Here is a 25,725-nt window from a genome sequence, read left to right on the forward strand (position 1 = left end):
GCTAATCCTTGAGGAAAGGACAACTTAAAAACCGTGGTTCTGACTGAACAGGGCCCATCTCCCTCCCAGGTACTTTGAAGAGAATTCTGTTTTATTCAGAAGTTATTTATTTGGTTGGATTTCATTTCTAACAATACAGATATCGAATTATTACGTCATACGCCTGAAACTAATATGTTGAACATCAATTACATCTCAATATAAAATAACAGTCCCAGAGGCGACTGGGTGGCTCGTAGGTAGGTTAAGTGTCTGCCTTTGGCTCAGGACATGATCCCGTAGTCCTGGGATCAGGAGCACGGTGCCTGCATCTGGCTCTGCTCTCAGCCGGGAGCCTGCTTCTCCCTCTGCCCCTCCTCACTCATGCTCTCTCTCAAATAAATAAATAAAACTTTTTCAAAAAATGATGTCTCCAGATGCCTTTCAAGGTTATATGCTAGAGTGTGAGGTCCTTCAATTGCAGGAAACATCTGTGGGTTCCAAGGTTCTGCAAAGTGCCCTTACAGGACAGAATCAATAAATATCTATTGAATAACCAACAAAATCAAAATGTACAGTGAAATACATGCAACTTTTGTCAACTATGCTTCAATAAAGCTGCAGCGGAAACCCCATGATATGTAAATTTAAATGGGAAAGAAAATATTGCCAATAACAGTAAGTCCAAGGATATCAGATCAGGGCTCAGATTCAGTTTCTGTGTATTCCTCTCCTCCCACTTCATATCATGTTGGCTTTATCTTCAGGCTGGTGGCAAGATGCTCATAGCACTTTTCCAAATCGTATACAGTCCCAACCACCAGGAGAAGAGGAGGGGCAAAATCTTTTTTGTGACCCTTCTCAGAAGTGAGAAAACCTATCCTGGAAGCCTCCTTAGGCTTTGCCTCATTTCAAAATTAGGTCACGTGCCATATTCTAAGTGGGTCACTGGTAAGGGAAATGAGATTATCATGCTTAGTCTGAACATACGGAGTTCAACTGATATTAGGAGCTGCTTGCAGCATCACTATGAGATTCTTTTTCTATATTTTGAAGTCATCTGGGAGTCGAAAATGTTTCTATTGTCCTCCATTGATTGGCAGAGCGATAGAGATACTGAATAAGAAATGAACTTACCTGTAAGTCAATCGGAGAAGGACAAATATATGGTCTCATTCATTTGGGGAATATAAAAAATAGTGAAAGGGAATAAGGGGGAAAGGAGAGAAAATGAGTGGGAAATATCAGTGAGGGTGACAGAACATGAGAGACCTCTAACTCTGGGAAACAAACGGGGTGGTGGAAGGGGAGGGGGGCGGGGGGATGGGGTGACTGGGTGACAGGCACTGAGGGAGCACTTGACGGGATGAACACTGGGTGTTATGCTATATGTTGGTAAATCGAACTCCAATAAAAAAATATACAAAAAAAAAAGAAAGAAAGAAAGAAAGAAAGGAATGGACTTCCCTGAATGATTTGGGAACCTGAGAAGTCATGTTAAATGAAACCTATAAATTGGAAGCTGTTTCTTATAGATTTTCTATTTGCCCAAGTATGAGGAACCTCCAGAACGCAATGTGGTAGAAAAAATATTTCTTTTGAACGCATGTTTGTTAACATATTTTCTTATTTTTAAAAAACTCTTCATGGGGATCCCTGGGTGGCTCAGCGGTTTAGCTTCTGCTTTCAGCCCAGGGCGTGATCCTGGGTCCTGGGATCGAGTTCCACATCCAGCTCCCTGCATGGAGCCTGCTTCTCCCTCTGCCTGTGTCTCTGCCTCACTCTCTCTCTCTCTCTCTGTGTCTCTCATGAATAAATAAATCAAATCTTAAAAAAAAAAAAAACTCTGCAATCAGAACATTGACACTTCTGGCTTCAGATATGGCTATCTTGCTGTGAGTCCACATCTATCAGGAGACAGGCAAACCCAGGAGCATTAGGGATCGTGTCCTTGTTAGGCATACTCATATTAAATAAAAGTGACCACTTCTTGTTATACTTGCGACTTTTTTTTACTGCATAAAGATTGAGCATTATTGGCATTGGATAATCAACTGCACAGTGTCTGACTCCTGTTTCTGGTTGTATCCTGGTAACTTGGATAATATTTGTGTAATATTGCATGAACATATTAAAGTTTTTTTTTTTCAAAATGATATTTCTACATTGAGTCTGATCTTTTTTAATCCTCACCACGACAGTGAAGCAGTTGTTTTATTTCACCAAAGGGTGATATTTGGGAAAGTGAGTATCAACATGTGTACCAAGTTAACTAGAAGGTTAATTTTCTCGAAGTAGAAACTGAAGCCTCCTGATAACACTGGCATCAGTGTTTTGTAAAATCTTTTGCCCTTCCTTCCCCAATAAAGGCCATACCAGGGAACCTCAGGAAAGCAATAATCTATTTTTAAAGAAACCCCTCAAAGCTCAGGCAGGAACACATCATTAACACTGGTGCAACACCAAGTAGGCTCACAGGACAGAAGCAAACAGGAGAAGTCAGAGGTTTGGGACTTAAAAGCAACAGCAAACACTTGAAATTGGTTTGGATTGTTGGATTTTTTTTTTTAAGACTTTATTTATTCATGAGACACACACACACACACACACGCGCACACACGCACACAAAGAGAGGCAGAGACACAGGCAGAGGGAGAAGCAGGCTCCATGCAGGGAGCCCGACGTAGGACTCGATCCCAGGTCTCCAGGATCCCCCCGCGCTAAACCGCTGGGCCTCCCGGGCTGCACGATTGTTGGATTTTTGTTCCATTTGAGGGAATCAAGTGAGAGTTAAGTCTCTTGCAAGGAGATCACGTCAAACTTGAGGCTTCCCCTCCGAAGGCGGTGGCGAGCCGTGGTTCCCGTAACGACCCGACTTTCCTCAGAGGTTGTGTTCTAGCTTCTTTCTCTCCCCCACGCCTTTGCTCTGAGAAGAGGCTACCCCTCCAGGAGGAGCAGGAACCCCTGTGCGCGCTTAAGACGGGAGAAGGGGTGCAGCCCGGGGGGCCGGGGAGGGGGGGCTTAGCGGTGCAGCGCGGCCTTCAGCCCGGGGCGTGATCCTGGAGACCCGGGATCGAGTCCCACGTCGGGCTCCCTGCACAGAGCCTGCTTCTCCCTCTGCCTGTGTCTCTGCCTCTGTGTGTGTGTGTCTCATGAATAAATAAATAAAATCTTAAAAAAAAAAAAATACGGGAGAAGGGTGCAAGAGGTGGAGGCGGGGGAGGGGAGCTCGGGCTCGGGCACCCAGACAGAGGCGAAGAGGAAGGAAGGAGCCAGAAGACGCGGGACTCCCGGACGTTTGCGTCTGCGGCGCTGCGCAGCCTTGTGCGGGGGATTCGCAACAGGCCGCTGCCCACCCCCCCCCGCCCAGGTTTCCTCCAGCTAAGGAAATAAACACAGGAAACCTCATTTCTAGCGGAGTGGGGGTGACTAAGCAGGAGCTCACACCCTGGAAGCACCTTGCAGCCCACGGAAACGGCAGCGAGTAGGAAGAGAGTGGCTCTTTTCCAGGTTGGCACAGTGCACCCCAAGTGCGGCAAGAAGCAACCCCCGGGGACGGGGGCGGGGGCGGGGGCGGGGGCGGACTCGGGGCGCAGGCTGTCCCGGGAGGTGGTGCGAGTCGTCTCCGCTGCCCCGCGGCCGCCCGCCTGCGCTCTAGGACTGGAGGCTGCGACGCCAAAAGGGGGGGCGGTATGGGAAGGTTTCCAGGGTCCCCAGCTGCTGCCAGCTGGCTATCTGCACCCTACACACAGCCCTTCAGGGTGCTGAGCCCCCGCCCCTTAGCCGAGCCCCACCCTGGAGGGGTGTGGGGTGCGGGCCGGGGGCAGACTCAAGTTGCCTCGGCTGCTGGAGTGGAAAAACGGGGTGTGTGTGTAGAGGCTCTGTCTCAAAGAATTTTTAAAAAGTATTTCTTTGACCCACTTGCCTAAAATCATAAAGTTAGAAAATCTATCTTCAAAATACACCTCAAATCCATACATTTCTGCTATTTCAATGACTAGCACTCTTGTTTAAGTACCTTTTTTCCCCTAACATGCTGGCCACAAATCTGAAATAATCAAACTTCTAAAATACCTTTTCTTTTCTTTTTGCTCTTTTGGTTTATAAAGGAAAGAACAGAAATACTCAGGTTTGCTTGACATTATTAAATTTTGAGTAACTCAAACATGAAATTTTTTTGGTTACCAAATTGGGATATAAAAAACTGACAGGGACGCCTGGGTGGCTCAGCGGTTGGGCGTCTGACTTGGGCCCGGGGCGTGATCCTGGGGTCTGAGGATCGAGTCCCGCATCGGGCTCCCTGCATGGAGCCTGCTTCTCCCTCTGCCTGTGTCTCTGCCTCTCTCTGTGTGTCTCTCATGAATAAATAAATAAAATCTTTTTTTTTTTAAACTGACAAATCAAAATAAAACTTGAGTTTTTCTAGGTTAATTATCATAAAATGTGTACTTCTAAAGTGAGAAGAAAGAAGAACCGTTGTTCATTATATAGATTGACACAGTAACTGTCAACACATTGATTTTAATAATATTTTTTTTTAATTTTTATTTATTTATGATAGTTACAGAGCGAGAGAGAGGCAGAGACACAGGCAGAGGGAGAAGCAGGCTCCATGCACCAGGAGCCCGATGTGGGATTTGATCCCGGGTCCCCAGGATCACGCCCTGGGCCAAAGGCAGGCGCCAAACCGCTGCGCCACCCAGGGATCCCAACACATTGATTTTAAAAAAGAAAATTCTTGTAGATTGGGGGCTCTTTTAGAGTTCCTGGAGCCAATTCCAATCTTTGTGTGGGGGGTGGGTTCCCTCACATACAACACAATTCTTGGACACCAACAGGGTGTCTAATCAACCCAATTCTGACATATATACCAGGAGATAACTTCAGATCTGCCAAGTTAGGGATTCAGTCCCACAGGACTACCCCCTTCAGATGCCAGTAGTAAACCCCAGGCTGTTACCTGTGCTTCTGACAAGCCTTCTGCAGGTTGAAGGTTTCAACCACCTCTTCTTTAGGTTTGATTAATTTGCTAGAGTGGCTCACAGAACTCAGGGAAGCATTTACTCTTAGCAGTTTATTAAAGGATATGATAAAGAATACAAATCAACAACCAGCTGAAGAGATACATAGGGCGAGATCTTTAGCCAAGGAGATTCTGTTCTCATGGAACTTGAGGCCTGGCTCACTAGCATGTGGGAACTTTCTGGTTCCCCAAGTGTGGAAGCTGTCAGGGAAACAAAAAGGACCAAAATAGCTGTCCACTTGGGTTTTTATGGAGGCTTCATCACACAGTCATTATTGGCTAAGTCACTGACATTGGCTGATTCAACCCCTAGCCCTTCTTCCTTCTTCAGAGGTTGTCGATGGAGGGGGTGGGGCTGAACATTCCAATCCTTCAGTCTCCTGCTTGGTCTTCCTGGCAAGCAGTATCTGCTCTTGAATGGAGTCCAAAAGTCACCTTCATTAATAACAAGACACCCATTTCTCTTTTATAGTTCTGAAGTGTTTTCAGGAACTGTGGATGAAGATAAAATATATCTGGAAAATACATATTTGGTCATCTGAAGAAGGCTACTTCGGAGTGTGATGACCCAGAATTCCAAGGTAATACCTTAGCTTACCACTATGCTAAACAAGCTTTGACCAAAGCAGTTGCCCCAGTGGTGGTGTATATGCTGGCTGTTGTGTTTTTTCAGGTTGGATTGAGGATATTCCTGATGCATAGCCCAAGTTCTGATGGTAAGTAGCTTGATTGTTATTTTGGATCTAAGGAAATTAACTGATTTCTTTGGTGATGTGGAGTACACATTTCACTGCGATTGTTACTAAAGAGCAGCTCCAACATGTGCTTTATGAAAAGGCCATACCAGGAACCCCAGAAAAGTAATAATCTAATACTTTATAACTGCAAGCTTGCAATTGTTAAGTATTACAAAGGATTCATTTGATGTGCCCAGTAAGTATAAGCATCTTTCCCCAAATATCCACCCCAGCAGCCTTTGCATGATGGGAAACTTGGAGATTTAGTTTTTTGAGAGAAACTAAACTTGCAAAAATCAAGGGAAAATTACTTGTGGCTTTAGTTGAAAGATTTCATTGGGAAACCATAAAGGATTCTTCTGTGTCCTCCAGGAATAACTGATCTTTGGAAGAAGACTACCAAACCAAGAACTTCAGATCAAGCCAATGAGGAGGTGGAGAGCTTCAACTGAAGGCAATAAAACAAGATTCATTTTTGATATCTCTGCCCTCCTTTTTCAATTTTGCTCTACTTCTCTTTGTACTTTGGTGCCCCCTAGAGGGAGACCAAAAAATTTCATAATTCTTTCAAGGAGCTATATTTTTTTCTTTTAAGGCAGAAACCACACCCAGCATGGAGCCCAACACAGTGCTTGAAGTTACCACCCTGATATCAAGACCTGAGCTGAGACCAAGAGTTGGATGCATAACTGACTGAGCCACCAGGCATCCTCACATATCTACATTTTTTTTTAAAGATTTTATTTATTTATTCATGATAGTCACACAGAGAGAGACAGAGAGGCAGAGACACAGGCAGAGGGAGAAGCAGGCTCCATGCACCGGGAGCCCGATGTGGGATTCGATCCCGGGTCTCCAGGATCACGCCCCGGGCCAAAGGCAGGCGCCAAACCGCTGCGCCACCCAGGGATCCCCATATCTACATTTTTAATCTCAATCCTCTGTAATATTTCTTTGCCACTCGAGGAAAGGCAAAACTCTTGTGTATATATGTGTGGGTTTCCAGACTATAGCTATTGTTATAAATTTGATTAACGGATTTGTCATTCTCTACCTGATTTGACTAACAAAAATTTAATAGTTGTTCCCTTCACACTTCAAAAGATAGATTTTCTTCTGCTGGTCTCTTCTGGAATTTGAATCTTCCTCACAGTATTTTTTTTTAAAGATTTTATTTTATTTCTTCATGAGAGATAGAGATAGAGATAGAGAGAGAGAGAGAGAGAGGCAGAGGCATAGGCAGAGGGAGAAGCAGGCGCCGTGCAGGGAGGCCGATGTGGGACTTGATCCCGGGACTCCAAGATCAGGTTCTGAGCCGGAGTCAGATGCTCAACTGCTGAGCCACCCAGGCATTCTCTTCCTCACAGTATTAATTCTGACCTTTGGTTCTATCAAAATTGGACACTGAACCCAAAATACTTATGCTTATTACAAAATATTTATGCTGACTCAAGAAGTAGACACAAATATTGAGGCTGTCCTTGGTTTATTAGTCTCTTATCTTCAGGGATTCCCCAGCCTCCACTCAAGGAATCTTTACATGTTAGAGGATTAATTATTGTCCTGATTTCATTGTGATCAATGATACTTGTACTCTCCATTCAATTTGTGTAACAGTAAGGTACTACTTTTTATGTGGACATTATTTTACACAAGCCTATCTTGTGTATATGGAGTAACTTTTAGAGAATTTGCAAAACTTATAACATCTACTTCTACAGGAAACTGTTTTTCTGAAAAAGATATTCAGAGACCTAAAATGAAGAAAGCATGGACGATTTGGGAGAGCTCCCAGGAGAGATAACTGACTCCCTCTTCATCTATACTCTGGGTGCTCCAGTTCCAGTAGTAGGAATAATACAACAAGAAAAGCTGGTGCAAAATTTGTCTTTGACCCTAACAGAAGTTGTAAATGACACTACCTCTGCTCTGGAGGCCCAATGAACTAGTTTAAATTAAAGTTTAATGGTGCTTATGCATGATTAAATAGACTTTGTTTTCTTCTTGGCTGGGTAAGAACTTTGTTTTATAGCAAACACTGCTTGCAGCATCTACCTAAAACACTATGGGTTAGATAGAACAGTTTGTAGTTAAATTAAAAGAAGGACTATCTGGCTCTCTAGAACAGATTCAGATGGGTTTGGGGACCTGATTTCATGGCCTGGTTTTGGCTCTTTCCTTGGCAACCTATTAATAGGACTAATGATCACTTTGTTTCTGGTAATTTCCTGTATTCTGGTTGACCCATGTATCCTGTCCAGTCTTAAATGAGACTGTGCAGTCATTATGTTTTTAAATGGTTCAACATCTCATCTTGCAACAAAAGGCTCATGTGAGACTAACTGCAGTGCAAATGCAGACAGTGTTCTCCAAATAGCCTGTGAACAATGGATTCTGATGATGGTATGGATCTGAATCATGCATATGAATGTCCTAAGGGCTGGCCAATGTTCTTTGGCCAAAAGGAAAGATTGACAAGTAAAAAAAAAAACAAAACAAAAAAAAAAACAGACCTAGGAACTTGCAGCTGGAAGTTGACAGGTAAACTCTAATGTTCCCTACTACACATAAATAACTCTTTCAGAATTCTTTAACCAGTGAAGACCACTCAGCGATCGTGATGCAAGATGTAGCAAGGACATTTACTCTGTACATTTAAAATCAGACGGAGACAATGACATTCTTCAATCAAGACCACATTAATCTCCCTGCCTCCTACATAATCCCCAAATTGCCTCATTTTTACAAAACTGGCCTCTGCTTCTCTAAACAGTCCTTAGAATCACCCAGCCAAATCCTATAATAGGCTCCCCACAACTCTTCCCTATAAAGAGGCTTTATGTTCCTGGATTGTTGCTTCTCTCCTGAACCAGTACATCAAATAAACTCAACTTTGTCTAACTACACATGTGTAATCATTGGTTGGCTGATAGTAATTGCTATGGTCTGAATGTTTGCATGCCCCTCAAATTCACATATTGAATTCCTAACCCCCAAGGTGAGTCCTTTGGGAGGGTTCCTCCTCATTAATATGATTTGTGTCCTTGTAAAAGAGGCCCAGAAAGCTTAAGCACCCCTTCAGACATGCAGCCATGTAAGGACCGTGAAAAGAAGGCTGTCTATGAACCAGGAGGACCTCTCTAGATACCAAATCTGCCAGTGTCATGATCTTGGACTTCCCAGCCTCTAGAACTGTGAGGAATAAGTACTTGTTATTTTATTTTATTTATTTTTTTTTTTTTTAGTACTTGTTATTTTAAACCACCCCAGTCTATAATGTTTTGTAGTGTGAACAGACTAAAACTGCCTGTCCAAATCTAGGGAGCCATTTTGGAACCTACCTGTTCTAGTATTTTCCATCCCTCAATCCCTGCCCTGGCTCATACCCAGTTGATCAGCTCCAAAATCTTTTGAAATTAGAATGAAGATAATTTTGGAATGGATTTTATTGAAAGGATCTGTAAGCAAAAGCCACCCCTCCTTAAGGCGGTCCAAGATGTGGAATTGTTCAGATGCCAATATTTAACACAGATCCCTGGGTCTACCCTGAGTTCTTCCAATTTCTTCTTTGACAGGGTGTTTGAGCTTGCTTCTATTCTGAATCAAGTAGGAGCAATTTAGGACATGGAAAGGAGGGCTTGCAGCAAGAGGCCATGGTGGATTGTATCTGAGAACTTTTACCTTCCATTAGTATTTTACATGGAAGAAGACCAGGAGGAGTGCATCTTTGGTAGGTGGCCCTTGCCCACATCTCCTCCCCAGTTTCCAGCCTTCCCCTACTTTTCCATCCCCATCTTGTCCTGGAGCAGCCCTCCCTGGCCTGCCCAAGAGGTAGAGGTTCATGAATCCCTCCTCCAGTTGCAGGCCACCTTGATGCATAGAGGTGCACAGTCATACCTTTATTCAGCTGCAGAGATGGTTCACAGCCACAGGCCAGACCCGAGTCATTGTAGTTGGACTGCCAGAGGCAAGGTGGTAGCTGTTTGATACGATCTGGAGCTTGGGGAGCTGGAACTCTGACCAGCAGGCCCAAGGTAGGTGTCCCTGGCTAAACTGTGGAGCTGCGTGGCATCTTGGTTTCTTCTGGGATTGTGGGATGGCTGGAAATCCAGGTGCTTCTGTGAGTCCCACAGAGAGTGCCCTTGAGCTACAGCCATGCTTTTGGTCCACCGTAATTACAGGAAGGTAGCCGGGAGGTGTGCGGATGGGGCAACTGGGAAGGCCTGGGTTGGATAACCCCTCTTAATGTCTCCTTGGGGGTTCTGGCCTGCCCTGGGATCCCAGTTGCGAACCCTCCCTCACCAGGGCATTGTCTTCACAGGCCTTGAGATGCTGCAGCTAGTCTGGAGCCAGCCCCTGACCAAGGAGGACCTGGCCACCACCCCCAGCATGCAGCTGTTCGCCAGGGCTGTCTGCCTGCCAGGGTGGGCGGGACTGTCTCTGTGAGGTTTTCCCAGGCTTCCTATACTAAATGGTAGGTTGTCCTGGATTCCCTTAGATTTCACTCTATTAGTAATAAAGGACTGATCTCTCCTGGGCAGGTAGGAGGGGAGGGAAAGTTCTGGCTTTGGTGAGAAATGGCATTAATAGAAATTTGAATTTGTGACCTAGTCATGTTCCTCTTGGACCTTCTAGGCGTATGTCTGAGACATGTCTTCTATTTTTTTTAAAATTTTTATTTATTTATGATAGTCACAGAGAGAGAGAGAGAGAGAGGCGCAGAGACACAGGCAGAGGGAGAAGCAGGCTCCATGCACCGGGAGCCCGATGTGGGATTCGATCCCGGGTCTCCAGGATCGCGCCCTGGGCCAAAGGCAGGCGCCAAACCACTGCGCCACCCAGGGATCCCTGAGACATGTCTTTTAAATGTAAGAAAGTGTTCAATAGGTGAAGATATCCCACAAAATAAGGGACCCAGCGTGTAAAGCCTCTGACGTGCAGTCCTCTTTCTTTTGTTTTTTTTTTATTTTATTTATTTTATTTTTATTTTTATTTTTTTTAGTCCTCTTTCTTTTGGATAGGCTTACCGGGCCCCAGAAGGGCCTCCAGCGGGCCCAGCACTGAGATCTGTGGAGCCAGGATGAGCTAGCTCTGCTGCAGCCCAGCACTGGAGGATGAAACAAAACAGCTCTTGCACAAGCTGCTTCTCTCACACCTGGAGCCTGTTCAGGCTGCTCTGGGTTGAATGAAGACAGGGGCTTCTAGAAAGAAGGGACCCTCTCTGGCATCTCCCTAGACCTAAAAGGTAGATAAATGAGAGGAGAAATGTGTGTGTGTGTGTGTTGGGGGGAGGTGGAGGGTCTAGATGGGGACAGAAACTGGATCTACTCCAACTGCCTGATGAGATGGGCATCCAGGCAGCCCAGTAAACCTTAGGTCTTCGGGCATTGTTCCTGATTGCTAGAAGTTTGGGGGTGGTAACAGGGTGTTCTGGGAGCAAAAGATCCTGAAGTCCTGTGAACTATGAATAAATTGAGAGGAAGGCTTTCTAAATCCCCTTTCCAGAACCTTACTCAATGCCAAATCCACATTTGAATCTCTCTAGCCAAGAGTTTGGCAAGCTAAACATGTCCTCACTTGAACTCTTCCTGTTTAAGCTTCTCCTCTAGCAGCCTGTATCTCAACCGTGAGGGATTGCAGGTGAGAGAAGCCGGTACCCTGGACTACGGAGAAGTGGTGGAAGTGCTAGGAAGTGGTTGAATTTGGAATATAGTTTATTTTATCTATGTATTTTTTATCGGAGTTCGATTTGCCAACATATAGTATAACACCCAGTGCTCATCCCATCAAGTGCCCCCCTCAGTGTCTGTCAAAACCCAGCAAGATTTGTAATTTCATAGATTTCATTAATTTCACTCACAGAGGGGTTTTTCTGTGGTATTGAATGCTCGTGGGTGTGATTGTCATACTGGCTGGTGGATGGATGCTGTGGGCATGGAAATCCCTTATTTCTTTTCTAAGTATTTCAGTTCTAAAGGGAAGGTGAGATGTTGGGAAAAATAAAGTTCTCAATGATTGCTGGTAACGGGGAAGCCTACTCATGTTTATGAGGAGAAAGAGTGAGAGTCAGATGTGGCAGATATGGGGGAAAATAGGGGATGGGGATTACCCCACCCAACTGTGGAGCACCCTGAGCTGTAGCATGGGGATGAATGAGTACCCTGTTACTTGGGATCATGGTGACAGGCAGGGATTGGCACTCCAGAAAGGGAGTCATGCTAATGTAGGCAAAGGAAAAGAAAAAAAAAGCAAGTAATAGGAGGGATGAGCATCACTAAACATGAGAAAAAAGCCATATAATTGGAAAAGTAGGTGTAGGTATTGTGGCAGTGTGTCGAGAATGCCACTAGAGCACATTGGACTTAAAATAGTCACCAAAATTATGATAGACATATAGTGAATCATGTGAATGGGCAAAGAGAAGTCATACCAATGTACCTTTGGATTTTCTATATTTATTTGAACAAAAACATTTTGCCATTTACCAGTTTTGTTGTGCTCTAATTTCCAGGGTGGTGCCTAAATCTATAGTTTATACACAATATGTCTGATAAATTTCTGCTCTGAAATGTATGTAGTAAAATCTTCAATAGTTTGCAATTACATAGACTCAGGTGAAGTCTTGCCATAATTAAAATTTAATTAAACCCAATTTGCCCTTCCACCACATTTTTGAAGCAGTTAAATCCAGGCTAATAAAAGTTGCCACTTCAGGGTATGGGAACCTATTTTTATCAATGCTTAAGGTAGAATTGTTGTCCTAAGTATATTCTGTGTTTAAATAGTAGGGGTGAGAGGTTGGGCCATAAACTGGTTCAAAAGTGTTTGGAAGTGATTTACACTTCTAAGTTGGTCAAGAAGGCATGTTCCATACACAATTTTATTTTCATCATCTCTAGGCACATACCTGTTTGGTCTCAGAAGAGCTATGGTGGGAAGTCCTTGCACCGTATCCTGCCCAGGATAACCCTCCCTCACTACTTCCTCCTGTCTCAGGTGCCTCTCCTATGGTTTTGTTACTTTGTATTCCAGAGTCCTGACATCCAGTCTCCTTTAAAATAATTCCACTGGAATTAATCATGGATACTTCAGCACAAAATTACTATGAAAACAGAAGGAATGGGCTATCCTAGGGAAGAAGGGAAAGATCCCTTTTGGAGAAGTCCTCCCCTGGTAAGACAGAGCTGGTGAGGTGCTAAACATGGCAATTCTGAGTAGCCAGGGGTTGCAGGTTTGGGCACCTGCCTGTCCCCCAGTGATTTCCAATTACTTGTTTAGCACCCCCTTTTATTATAGTTAATACAAAGCTCACATGTGCTGCTCTCTGAATTTTGATCTATATTGAATTTTTATGATACACACTCAAAAACATTTGCAAATTTCCCCCTACCCAAATTACAATGATTTCTTCACTAACACTGCAGGACGATCACTTTTATAATTCAGCCCCAAATCTGTACACAGCCAGTTTGGTTGACTGGGACCAGTCAGTTCAGAACCAACCAGTTAGTTCCAGATAAAAGCAGTCACACTGTTTATAGACATCTTTTTAATGTTTTACTTTAAAACAAATGAGCCCAGTAAAAGAGAGCAAAGGAAATTACATTTCAATGATAGCTTGAGATGGGTAATGATATTCCTGATTTATTTGTTTTCAGGAACAGACAACTGTATTGTCATACTTGACTTTTAGAACTGCTCACTTAAAATGCACATAGTTATATTAAGTTTCTCTTACAAAAACACAACCATGTCATTTAAGGCAAAAAATATCAGCTTCTGGGGAGATAAGTTAATGTTTCTGACATATTCTCAGGCTGGTTGAATGAAGTGATCCATTAATTTAGTTGCTCAGGTTTTCATCTTTTCTTGTAGTTTTGCTTTGCTAATGGGCATGAGAATTAGTCACTGTGCCTGGTTTCCTCCTCTCTGTTAGACTGGTTTCACCTGCAAATTAGGAACTTTCAGAGTCACTGAGTCAATGGGAGGTGAGAAAGGCACCTTTGAACAGGAGATAAAGACTTAAAAACTCAATAAAGTGTCTCTCACTTAAAACAACTTGCAACCTACAGATATTAATTTAATTGAACAAAATGCGAACATTTAGACCAGACACAGCAATATTTTTAGTCAACCTCATATAAGGGATGTTTGCTAGTAAGTGTTAGCTCGATCAACCCTACATATTGAAGAAGGCAGACAAACTTTGAACCGAGAAAGCATGTGGCTGCTCAGTGCTCAGCTAAATTGTGCTTCAAGACACCATTTGGCATTGACCAATGGGACTTTGCTAAGTGTTAATGGGAGACCCCTCTCAACTCCGTAGAGAGTCACACAATAGACAAAACCCTACAGCTTTCATACAATACAACTATCTTTTAACATCCAAGAGTTTTTGTGCTAGAGTGAGATAGACACAAAAATGGTCATGGCTTCAATATATAAAAGGTTTTCACATCATAGTTTATCACATTTTGCTCTGATTAAGACCTCAGTGATGCATTTAGGGTTTGTTTCTGAGTCTTCAGTCTTCAGCGATGCTGGATGAACGGTACTATGTCTGAGGCCTAAGAAGGGGTCCCCAATACATTCAGAATTCCTGCTGCCAGTGGGGTCGACCCAGGACAGGGTATGTCCAGGAATCAGTGCTACCTGAAAGTTGCTGCCTCCCTCCTCTTCCTCAACTGATAATTGGAGAGAGCCTGCCAAGTGCATGGCAGGTGTCTGGCTTTAGGTCAGTGGAATGATACTTTGCGCGTGCGCATCTGTGTGTGTGTGTTTGTACAACCTCCTTGGGAGGGTATATCACAAGTTCAGGTTGAGTGGAGACCTAGTAGGTGAAAAATTGCATTTCATAATTTACTAAAATTCTGTGCTTCAAAAATGAAAAGATTTGCTTCAAAAGCTTGATAAAATCATTTTTAGCTAGAGTGTAAAATTTAGACCCTAACATCCGTGTGTCTCCAGCAGCCAAGAAGATGCTGAATGGTACAACCCAGGGGAGTGGCCTGGAATCCAGGTGGGTTGAGAAGAGGAGGCTTTTAAAACTTCAGTGTTTATCAAAAGGGACAAGGGTTTTAAAAGGCAGAGAAGCCTATCTGAGGAAGGATGGAGAAGTGGTTGACTTGGGGATGGATACTGGGAAAAGTCTGGCGGAGATCAGGAACGAAATAGTGGCAGGGAATTGAGAAGTCATTGGAGAAGAAAGGTAGGAGGGGAGTCAGAGATGGAGCAAGCCGGCTGGGGGAGACAGTTGGGAAGGGTGGGTGGATTTCAGGGCCTCCTCCTGGCTTGGGACAACCAACCAGTTGCTATCCTTGCTTTGTCTTCCTGGCTGCTGAGGTGGTTTTTTTTTTTTTTTTTTTTTTTTTTTAATTCTTCCCTGCCAAGGAGAAAACTCTTCCTTTTGTAAGTCCATCTGCGGCTGGAGTTTAATTGAACCGAAGTGCTCTCTGGCTTCCCCTTGCCTCTTGAATGCTATCACCATGGCTGAAGTTCTGAGACAGCAAGCAAGGGTGCCAACAAGCAGTCAGCAGGGCGGGCTTTCTGGTAAACCCATCTTTCATTTTGCTTCCCTTGGGTCCTTGCTTTTGTGTTACATGATGAAGCGTTTTGATTTGCAGACCCTGCCGGGGTACCTGGCTTCTAACTGTAAATGTGTATACTGGGAAATGGGACCAATAATTATAGGTTTGGGGCAACATTCTGCGGGGGTGGAGGTGGGGGTTGGAGAATAGAAAACATCCGCTACAATATAAAAAAGTCAAGGAAGTTTAGTTACAGCCTTCCATATGCAAAATGTACGACGTAATAGCAAAACACATTCAGGGCATAGTAAAAAATAAATAACTTGCAAAATTCTCTGTTTCTATATAAGAAGGGCTGTTTAGGTAGTTGAATTCCCTAGCAGTATTCATTTTCTAAAAAGACAGAGTTCTTCTCTTTCGGTTTGTTATTTCTCACTCTCATTGCCCTCTGAGGGCGAAGCTCTTTTCACTAACTTCACCTACATCCTGGTGTTGTGTCTGGATTATTCTCAAGCCTTTCTCATCTCACTCTCACGCAAATGTCTAATTCCCCAGGGATCCTGCCTGTGTTACCGGTTTAGTGGGAATGGTTTCTCTCGCTGGCCCCTTCCTTGCCTGGCCGGGGGTGGCACTGCAGAGGGATCAGCACCACAGCGCTGGCCCTTCTACTCTTCAGTATCGTATCTGCTTGTGTAGAAGTAGAGCACGTATGAAGTTGATTCAGCCTTCAGGGACTATGTTCCCGGGAACTCACATGTGTCAAATGGTCTATTTGCCCCACTGGCCCTGAATTTCATGATTTGCACGCTTTCTAATTGAAGAACATTCTCGTCATAAAGAACAACATGAAAATGATGTGCAAAGTTGCTTGCCACAGCGCTGGATCACCAAAAGCACACAGATTGACATTCAAATCACATTAATAATAAAATGACTGAATAGGAATGGGTTGGCAAATAGATCTTGATATAAGCAGCCATTTCTATTATTCCCAAGTTCTGCTTTACTTGAAACCTTGTTAGCAGCGGTTGATGGTAGCCATCGTGTTTACATATACATTATGGCCTAATTTTGAAAACGTATTTTGTGTTTAATCACAAGCAGAAATGCCTGAAATTTGAAGTTGTTTACTCCCGTAATTTCAAAACACAGAGTCAAATCTTCTAAATGACCTAATCTTGACATTTTCACATACCCCGTAGCATTAGCAATATTTGGTTTCTCAGGATTTTTAACTCAAGGTACTTTACTAAGTGAGTGGGTTAATGTTGATGTACCTTGGAATTTCTGCCATCCCTAAACATGCATTTTCATGCAATTAAAAGATAACGGGCTTATAAACTGCCTTTCATGTTCTTCCTGATTCTCGTGATTTCATCTTTTTTAGAAGGGCTTTCAAAATAGTTCATGCAATGATATGTATGGCTAAAGGAACTGCTATGCTAGAAGGAGAATGAAGAACTTATTTCAGTTTGACATGAGGCAAGCTGAGGGCTTCTGTACTTTCTCCTGCCTTACAAATGCTCTGAGATGATCGTGATCTTCCAGTCCTTAGAGAGTCTGATGCAAAAGCAGTTTCCCTGGGAGGCTGTGGCACGGCATCAAATGTGTCTGTCTCAGTCTCTTCAGGACCCACCTCTTCATCAGTTATAAACAATTTGGATTCCCTCCATTTGGGGTAAAAATCTTGGCTGCCTCTGGAGCCACTTGACTCACTCCCAGAAAGCTGTATATTCAGTTCCTCCGTCGACCTGATCAGGTTTTGTACCGACAGAGATTTGCCCAAGTCCTTGGGTGCCACGGGGCGGACAGATAAGAGAGTTTCTCCTCCCATGTCAAAGCTTTTCCTTAGAGAACGGTCCTTGGTCAGGTTGGACTGTGCAACCTGAACATTTTCCTTGGAGGCAACAAGGCAGGTGGTGACATCAGAAATGCTTTCCTGTAAGCCTGCGGGGTTTGGGTGCAGGGTCTCTGGCCTGGGCAGATGCTTGATGGCTGGGAGAGGAGGTGGGATCTGTAAAGTTGTTGGGGCTGCTGGCTTAGGTGCCACATTTATTTGGTTTGCAATGTTGCTGGTGGCTGCCACTGCGGAGCCATCACTTTGACTCATTGGCACCTGTGTTGCTTGACTGTGCATAGTAGGGCTAAGCGCATAGAAAGTCTGAGCGCTGAACTCATTTGGCGTCAGAATGAACTGCAGGCCTCGAGAGATGTTGGCACTAGCTGATCTGGATAAGCAGCCACTGTTTTGTGCGGAACTGGACAGGTCTTTGCTATCCACAGGGCTTTGATAGTCAGATGTCTGTTCACATTCAAAGGGTGGGATCTGGAATGAGGCCAAGGTGAGGGCTGAGGCAGAGCCTTTCCGGAGGACCTGTTGATAGATATCTAGTAGGCAGTCCAGCTTGGACTCAATGGACTGTACCTGAAAGTGAGGAAAAGGGTCACATGTGAGTATAACCTAAGAATGGACTTCATTTCTAGAATTAATAAAACGCAGTCTTGGTGTGCCCATACAGCTAAATATTCAGTATAAAGCATAATATAGTCGTGACCTTTCGTACCACCTCAGAATGTACCTCTAGCTGTGGTGGGGCCAAGGGATGATTTAGGAGGAGAGGTATGCTTTGGCCTCTACATAATCTCCACCAATACCCCTCCCCCTTAAGTCTTTAAAATAAACAGTTGATGGTCTCAGAAAACAAAGGAGCACTGTAAGAAAGCAACTTCTAAGACTCCCAGCCCAATCAAGTTGCCTTTACTAAGCCTCCTCCAAGAAATCATTCTGGGGCTTTACTGCAGTCTAGTCAAGAACTCCTTCTCTAATGAAATCAAGACCTTAAATATCAATGTAGGTGGTTCTGAATTTAAAAATAAAGGTATGGAGGCATCTGGGTGGGCCAGGCGTTGAGCATCTGCCTTTGGCTCAGGTCATAATCCTGGGGTCCAGGATTGAGTCCCACATCGGACTCCTTGCAGGGAGCCTGCTTCTCCTTCTGTTTATGTCTCTGCCTCTCTGTGTCTCTCATGAATAAATAAATAAAATCTAAAAAAAAAAAAATAATAAAGGTATGGGAGTGCCTGGGTGGCTCAGTTGGTTAAATGTCTGCCTTTGGCTCGGGTCATGATCTCAGGGTCCTGGGATCAAGCCCTGTGTCCCTGGGCTCCCTGCTCAGTGGGGAGTCTTCTCCCTCTTGCTCTGCTGCTCCCCCTGCTTGTGCTTACACAAGCACAAACACTCTCTCTGTGTCAAGTAAGTAAGTAAGTAAGTAAGTAAATAAATAAATAAATAAATAAAATCTTTATGAAAAGTATGAAATGCTTCAAAATTAATACTCAAGATAGTTTGATTAGGTTGGGGGAACAATTTGATTTCCAGATAATTGTCTTTTTTTATTAAGTTTTTAATTTTAATTCCAGTGTAGTTAACATACAGAGTTATATTAGTTTCAGGTGTACAATATAGTGATTCTGCAATTCCATATGGTACTCAGTGCTCATACAAGTGTGCTGTTTAATCCCCATCACTTATTTCACCCATCCCCCCACCTCTTCTCTGGTAACCATCAGTGTGTTCTCTATAGTTCAAAAAAAACTCTGTCTCTTCGTTTGGATAATTATTTTTGTATGAGAAGCTACAGCTTTAGAGTTAACAACTTTCAATGTACCATGACAGTTATAATGAGGTTTTAGTTTTTAAAAAAAGAGTGAAAAAAAGAGACAGTGACAATCACCAAAACACAAATGAAAAATAGATTTTTGTTATTTTACTGTGGAAAATCTATAGTTGCTTCTAGTTCTTGCATTGATTGATGAGATGAAATTGTTTATTCCTTGTATGGAAATCCAAGTGTTTTAGAGAACACTGTCTCTGCACAAAAAATGTAATTTCATTCATTCTTTCTTGATTTTACTCCTTTAAAACATATTAATCACTAAACTACATCCAAGGGGCCACACTTTTTATTTAAAAAATTCTGTTGGAAAAGTTAGCCACTACAGTTGAATCATACCTGCTTTTCCACTTTGACCACCCGGCCAAGCATACTGAGGTCATCGGGGGTCTCATGTTCTGCTGTTATTTTTTCTCGGCTCTTCTTATCTGATGTGATTTGCCCTTTTCCAAGAATTTGGTCAACACTATCAGAGAAAGAGGAGATAGGATTATAAATGCTGAAGATGGAGATTGCCCCAGGCCAGAATAAAGTGTTTTGAAAAGAAAAATTAAAGACAATTATCTTTAATTTATGTAAGATGAGATAAAAATGAACTTATTCCAGTTGATGTGCTTATTTTCTTAACATGAGAATTACACATGAGATTAATTTTCTCATTATTCCGGTCTGTGATGAAGTCGCTCATGGGCAATCTTCTGCAGGCAAAATTGTCCTAAACTACAAAGTAATTTATCTGTTTCCATCTTTGACCAGGCATTTTCTGAATTTAACTGCTGAAAATATGATAAAATCATAATTATGATTATTTCATGTTAATAGAACAGATTATTCAGTGAACATTTATTGTACATCTGATAGGTGGGAGAAAGTGATTGCCTCTGTCTTCTGGAATTTCAGGTGGAAAATATACACTGTATGAGCTAGAAACTTGGATTAGTTCTATAGGGAAACTTGGGTGGCTCAGTGGTTGTCTGCCTTCGGCTCAGGTCCTGATCCCAGGGTCCTTGGATTGACTACGCATCAGGCACCCCACAGGGAGCCCGTTTCTTCCTCTGCCTGTCTCTGCCTCTCTCTGTGTCTCTCATGAATAAATAAAATCTTAAAAAAAAAAGATTAGTTCTACAACTTCTGTAGCAGTTCAACTTTATAAAAATCCATACTTTGTAATAGTTCTATTAAAGGACTTGGAAGACCATGGCCACATAGGCAGAGATTGTAACATAACTCAGGATGAGTTAAAACAATTTCCAAGGAGACTTGATCAACTGAAATGGGAATTACTTTCCTTTGTGTGTGTGTGTGTTGGTACTGAATTATTGGGAGTACTGACTCAACGTTCTGGTTTACTTAGTCTGCACAGAAATAAGGCAGTGCCTACCTTTCGTCATGACATCTAATCTGTTTTAACAAGCTCCACAAGGACTAAGTCATTATTTTATTAATCTCTGAATGTCCATAGTGCCTGGCACACATTAAGGGCTCAATAATTATCTGTTGGATGAATGAACAAATGCAGGAAGGAAGGAACGAATTGTAATTTCTATAATTGATCGACAAGTGGTTCACTAAGGGCCCAGTATATGCTTCCCTCTGGGCTGAGTGTGCTGTGGGCATATAAACAAATGTTTAAGACTCTCTCCTTGTGTTTTAAGAACTCTTCAAACACAAACAGCAGTAATTTGTGTCTGAGAGTGAAGCAAGACTCTTAAAAAATTGAGATGACTGAACATTCTGGCTTCAAGATAACACAATGAAATGTGGTTGGAGTAATGTATTGAACTCATTTCTTTTAATGACTCAGTAAGATGCTCACCGGAGAGACAGTGTGTATCTGGCACTGTACACGACACTAAGGAAGTGAAAGGCCCCAGTTTTAGTCACGAGTAAGGGAATAAACTTGCACCCAGGGAAACAATACAAGAGCCAACCATTCATTTTTGAGTCCAATTCTCTGGCACAGTAATACCAAGATTATGAGTGTCTCAGTGCTCTGTAGTAGCTCTAGATGCTGTAGGAGGTCAGAGAAGGAAAAGGTCTGTTTTTGTGGGCTAGACAGTTGGGTAAAGTTTCAGGAAGGACAAAGATGGCTCCTTGAAGGACAGTTGGGCTTTAGAGAATAAAAAAACAGCAATAGCACTAATCACTCGAATGACATCAGCGACAACCCTTAACAGTTACTAAGCACCCAGTTAACATGTTGTAACTCATTCAGTCCTCATGTGAACCCTACGAAGCAAGCACTAACATTATCCTCATTTTTACAGATGAGGAAATTGAGATACTGCATACTGTAGTTGGAGGATTTTAATGACTGATTTATATCCTTAAGAAAAAATCTATAAGGAGCACTTGGGTGGCTCAGTCGGTTAAGCATCTGCCTTTGGCTCAGGTCATGATCCTTGAGTCTGAGATTAACTCCCTTGTAGGGACCCCTGCTCAGCAGTGAGTCTCCCTCTCCCTTTCCGTCTCTCTGTGATCTCTCTCGCTCCTGGTCTATCTCAAATAAGTAAATAAAGTCTTTAAGGGGGAAGAAAATCTATATTAAAAGCAAAAGTTACCCATGAAAAATGAATTAGAAATATGAGATTCAAGAGTTTTCTGTACAACAGAAAAGTTACTCTCAGATAGTTTTTATGCCTATTCCTTCACAATAAATCACATTTCTATTGCTTACCGTGTTTGGAGACTTTTAATTCTACACAACATGTCTAGATGACCAGCAGAATATTGTTCAATGACATCTTTTACATCATATGGGCGTAATGTTTCCTTAAACTTCCGTTTTGCAACATGAAATTTCATAATCCTGTAAGAGCAACATATTCCATATTAATCTCCATAACTTTGCTAAAAGAAGTTACCCAAATAGCTTGCTAGTAAATATGAGAAACTCTGGGAGGAAAAAAAGTCATGCATCAAATTATTTTAGGCTCCTCTAGAAATGCGACATAAAAGCCCAAGATTATATTGGGCAATTTAAGACTATCTCATGGGAGGCACACATTGAGAGTAGAAAAACACACAAAAAGAGACTTAATATTAAGTGTTATACCTTTCCAGCGTTCACTGAAACCCTGAATCAAAATCAAAGTCAAATGCAATTCTGGGGACACCCAGGTGGCTCAGCGGTTGAGCATCTGCCTTTGGCCCAGGGCATGATTCTGGGGTTGGGGACCGAGTCCCACATCGGGGTTCCTGCAGGGAGCCTGCTTCTCCCTCTGCCTGTGTCTCTGCCTCTCTGTGTGTCTCTCATGAATAAATGAATAAAATCGTAAAAAAAACAAAAACCCCAAAAAACCCCATTGTTAAAATGGTCTTTTATGTAACTATGCAATTTATGCAGATGCAGGTGTGTCTGTAAAACTCTCTTATTCTCTCCAGAGAAACGTGTATTTCTGTAGGAATTTATGAAAATACTGTTTCATAAATTACTTCTGCCGAATACTGTGTGATTAGGTAGCCAGGTTTCTTCTATTTCAAAAATAACACTCATCCACTAAGGTTGGGTATTTAAGACTTCAGAACCAGAGATCTTTTTTGTTACAGTGCTTCTCCTGACATCGACCTCATGTTTTAAAACAATAGTTCATCAATAAATCCCATGGTGCCATAAATGGCTAAGTTGCCTACAATAAACAGTTACTGCAATAACTTGATATTATTCCCAAAGAAAGCAAAGAAGCATAACATTTTAATGAGCCTGTGCAGCCTTACTGCAGGTAAATGTTAAGCCTGCCAGTGTTTTTTCAACTATGAAATGGCTCATAGTCTCCCGTTATCACACTCATGGATCCCAGGCTGAGAATCAGTCCATCGGGCTCTGCAAACCACACTTTGTTGTCCTTTGGTGGAAAGTGGGAAGATTAAGAATAAATAGAGGATTTAAACAGAAAATACTCATTACCTATCTTGAGGGCTGATTGCAAGGAATTGTTTTATTGGTTAAAAAGCCCCAAACTCTACCTTGTAATTGTATTATTAACTTCAAATTAATTGTATCCTATTTTTCTGGAATCATTTATCCATAACAGTCTTACTCCCTCTTTCTACCATATTTTCACCACCAATCTCTTCTTTGTTCAGGATAAAACTTTTTTTGGTCTGTTTTTTGTTTGCAAAAACATTTAAGAATTATTCAGAGGAAAACAAAGGAAATCTGTTTTAATTTAACCTCTTAGTACTTTGCTTTAGCTTCAAATTTGTTTATCAAGTTTGTTTGGAGCTCAAGTCTCCTATATTAAAAAATTGAGAAAACTAGTGAAATATGTATCCTGTGAAATTTTTGGCCCTGAGTAATTATTATTATTATTATTTTAAAAAGATTTTATGTATTAATTCATGAAAGACACAGAGAAGCAGAGACATAGGCAGAGGGAGAAGCAGGCTCCCTGCCAGGAGCCTGATGCAAGAGTTGGTCCCAGGACCCCAGGATCACCACCTGAGCCGAAGGCAGATGTTCAACCACTGAGCCACGCAGGCGTCCCAGTCATTATTATTTTTTAAAGATTTTATTTATTCATAGAGACAGAGAGAGAGGCAGAGACACAGGCAGAGGGAGAAGCAGGCTCCATGCAGGGAGCCCCACGTGGGACTCGATCCCGGGTCTCTAGGATCACACCCCAGGCTTCAGGCGGCGCTAAACCGCTGCGCCACAGGGGCTGCCCCAGTCATTATTTTTTAAATATCTGTTTCCCCACAGTAAAATGTCAGTTACATGAAAGCAGGGCTGGACCTCTTTACTCAACAGGCAAAGGCTTCCTAAGTTTTAGCTATTGTTACTACCACTACCTCTACCATGACTGTTACTACTACCATTCTTCAACACTGTGTACTCAGGGCTTAGCACAGTTCCTTATACACAGTGGAAAGAAACATTTGTTGAATAAGAGAGGGAAGGAAAGAAAGAGAAAAAGAAAAGATCCACTCATCTGTGTAATATTAAGAATAAAACCAGAAAACCAGAAGAAAAGCTAATCTAACAGTCCAGACCCTTCTTTACTTAAGAGTAGCTAATGGTGCCTGGGTGGGTGAAGGGAAAAGGGAAAAAATCATCTTTATTTATCCCTGGGTGGTTTTTAATTGTTGTTTGTGTTTTCATTAATATTATCATTTGTTTTTTTAAATATTTTATTTACTTATTCATGAGAGACACAGAGAGAGAGAGAGAGAGAGAGAGAGACAGAGACAGAGACAGACAGACACAGGCAGAGGGAGAAGCAGGCTCCGTGCAAGGAGCCCGATGCAGGACTCGATTCCAGATATCGGGATCATGCCCTGAGCCAAAGGCAGACGCTCAACCGCTGAGCCACTCAGGTGTCCAAATATTACCATTTGTTATGTGAAGTACATTAGATGTCTTATCTTCAACAGCACTTGAGATATTCTTATTTTCCTTTTATATTTAGGGAAACCAAGATTCAAAGAACCTATGTGACTTGCCCCCACACAAGCAACAAGTATGAAGCAAAGTCAGTATCTCACCCAGATCTGTCTGTTCTCCCCCTTATATCACCTTCTGATTTCCCATGGCATCAATTCTGCATATGTTGAAAAGATTGGCTGAGATCTTTGGCAATTTTTTTCTTGGCTACAGTGATAGAAAACACCCTACATGCAAAGGGACAAGCTTTGGCATGAGTTAGTGTGTTCCCATTGGCTGGAGCTCAGGCATTTGTGGTCTGTGGCAAGGTTGCCCAGGGGTGGACCCACATACCTCCAAACTGAATGACCTGTTTTGTCCTAATAGGAGCCTGTCCTTGTTTCTTGTAGGGAGTTGTGTGAATTCTCTATGGTAATTTGTCTCAAAGTTGCATGTTGCTTTTCTCTTTTCCTTTCACAAATACTTTAACAGAAGAACAATTTGAAAGCATTCAGTAGATAGTATTATACTCTAGTACTTAGTCATATTTTAAGCAGACCATAGATAGTTTCATTTTATTTACATAATTTCCCATTACGAGCTAGCCAAATTAAAGGAAAATCCATTTTTTAATGATTTTGCTCAATATTTATAATTTTGATTTGTACTGTTTGCCAATTTCTTTTAAGATTTTTAAAAAAGATTTTATTTATTTATTCATGAGAGACACACAGAGAGAGAGAGAGAGAGAGAGAGAGCGAGAGAGAGGCCGAGACACAGGCAGAGGGAGAAGCAGGCTCCATGCAGGGAGCCCAATGTGAGACTCGATTCCAGGTCTTCAAGATCAGGCCCTAGGCTGAAGGTGACACCAAACTTCCGAGTCACCCAGGCTGCCCTGTTTGCCAATTTCCATGATACAAATACTCCTACCATACTTCATTTTGAGCTATCAGTGTGGCATCACTGGGCAAGAAGTTGGGAAGAGATGTGCAAAATTATATCATTAGATAGTGTTTATTTATTTTATTTTTTAAAAAGATTTTATTTATTCATGAGAGACAGAGAGAGAGAGAGAGGCAGAGACACAGGCAGAGGGAGAAGTGGGCTCCATGTAGGGAGCCCGACGTGGGATTCGATCTTGGGACTACAGGATCATGCCCTGGGCTGAAGGCAGGCGCTAAACTGCTGAGCCACCTAGGGATCCCATAGATAGTGTTTATACGATACATTTAGAATAGATGTGTATAACTCAAGAATATAGAGTAATATGTAGTAAAATTATTAGGAAATAGTGAATGTTGAATATGTATTGCCTTTGTTTTTAATGTAACTTATTTTATTATGAGTTTATACAATTTAACTTTTAATAATGGATGTATTTAACAAGCAGCAAAATTCCCAAAACTGTAACATTCAGCTCCTG

The 25,725-nt window shown here is 42.4% G+C and overlaps 3 protein-coding genes across 5 annotated transcripts in view; 2 read left to right on the forward strand and 1 right to left on the reverse strand.

The window, feature by feature from the left end:
* The window catches only part of LOC144317270 (developmental pluripotency-associated 5 protein-like), a 45,939-nt gene extending 39,721 nt beyond the window's left edge, over positions 1-6,218 (forward strand). The window contains exons 3-5 of the transcript XR_013383220.1: positions 5,475-5,583; positions 5,676-5,718; positions 6,112-6,218. The gene's annotated coding sequence lies outside the window, so the exon portion shown is untranslated. The remainder of the gene's footprint in view (positions 1-5,474; positions 5,584-5,675; positions 5,719-6,111) is intronic.
* Positions 6,219-9,319: 3,101 nt separating this feature from the next.
* On the forward strand, positions 9,320-11,439 carry KHDC1L (KH domain containing 1 like). The gene is given in 4 exon segments (XM_077902605.1): positions 9,320-9,473; positions 9,604-9,706; positions 10,045-10,163; positions 11,337-11,439. Coding segments are annotated over 4 exon segments (435 nt in total). The 5' UTR covers positions 9,320-9,363.
* Positions 11,440-13,273: 1,834 nt separating this feature from the next.
* KCNQ5 (potassium voltage-gated channel subfamily Q member 5) overlaps positions 13,274-25,725 on the reverse strand; it is a 499,459-nt gene continuing 487,007 nt past the window's right edge. For all 3 annotated transcript variants that reach the window (XM_077903397.1, XM_077903400.1, XM_077903399.1), the window contains 3 exons: positions 21,618-21,749; positions 19,280-19,406; positions 13,274-17,691 (listed from right to left, as the gene is read on the reverse strand). In XM_077903397.1, the coding sequence (XP_077759523.1) occupies positions 16,729-17,691; positions 19,280-19,406; positions 21,618-21,749 (1,222 nt within the window). In that variant the 3' untranslated portion in view covers positions 13,274-16,728. The remainder of the gene's footprint in view (positions 17,692-19,279; positions 19,407-21,617; positions 21,750-25,725) is intronic.

This window comes from Canis aureus, chromosome 7, assembly GCF_053574225.1.
Source record: "Canis aureus isolate CA01 chromosome 7, VMU_Caureus_v.1.0, whole genome shotgun sequence".
NCBI classification, from domain to species: Eukaryota; Metazoa; Chordata; class Mammalia; order Carnivora; family Canidae; genus Canis; species Canis aureus.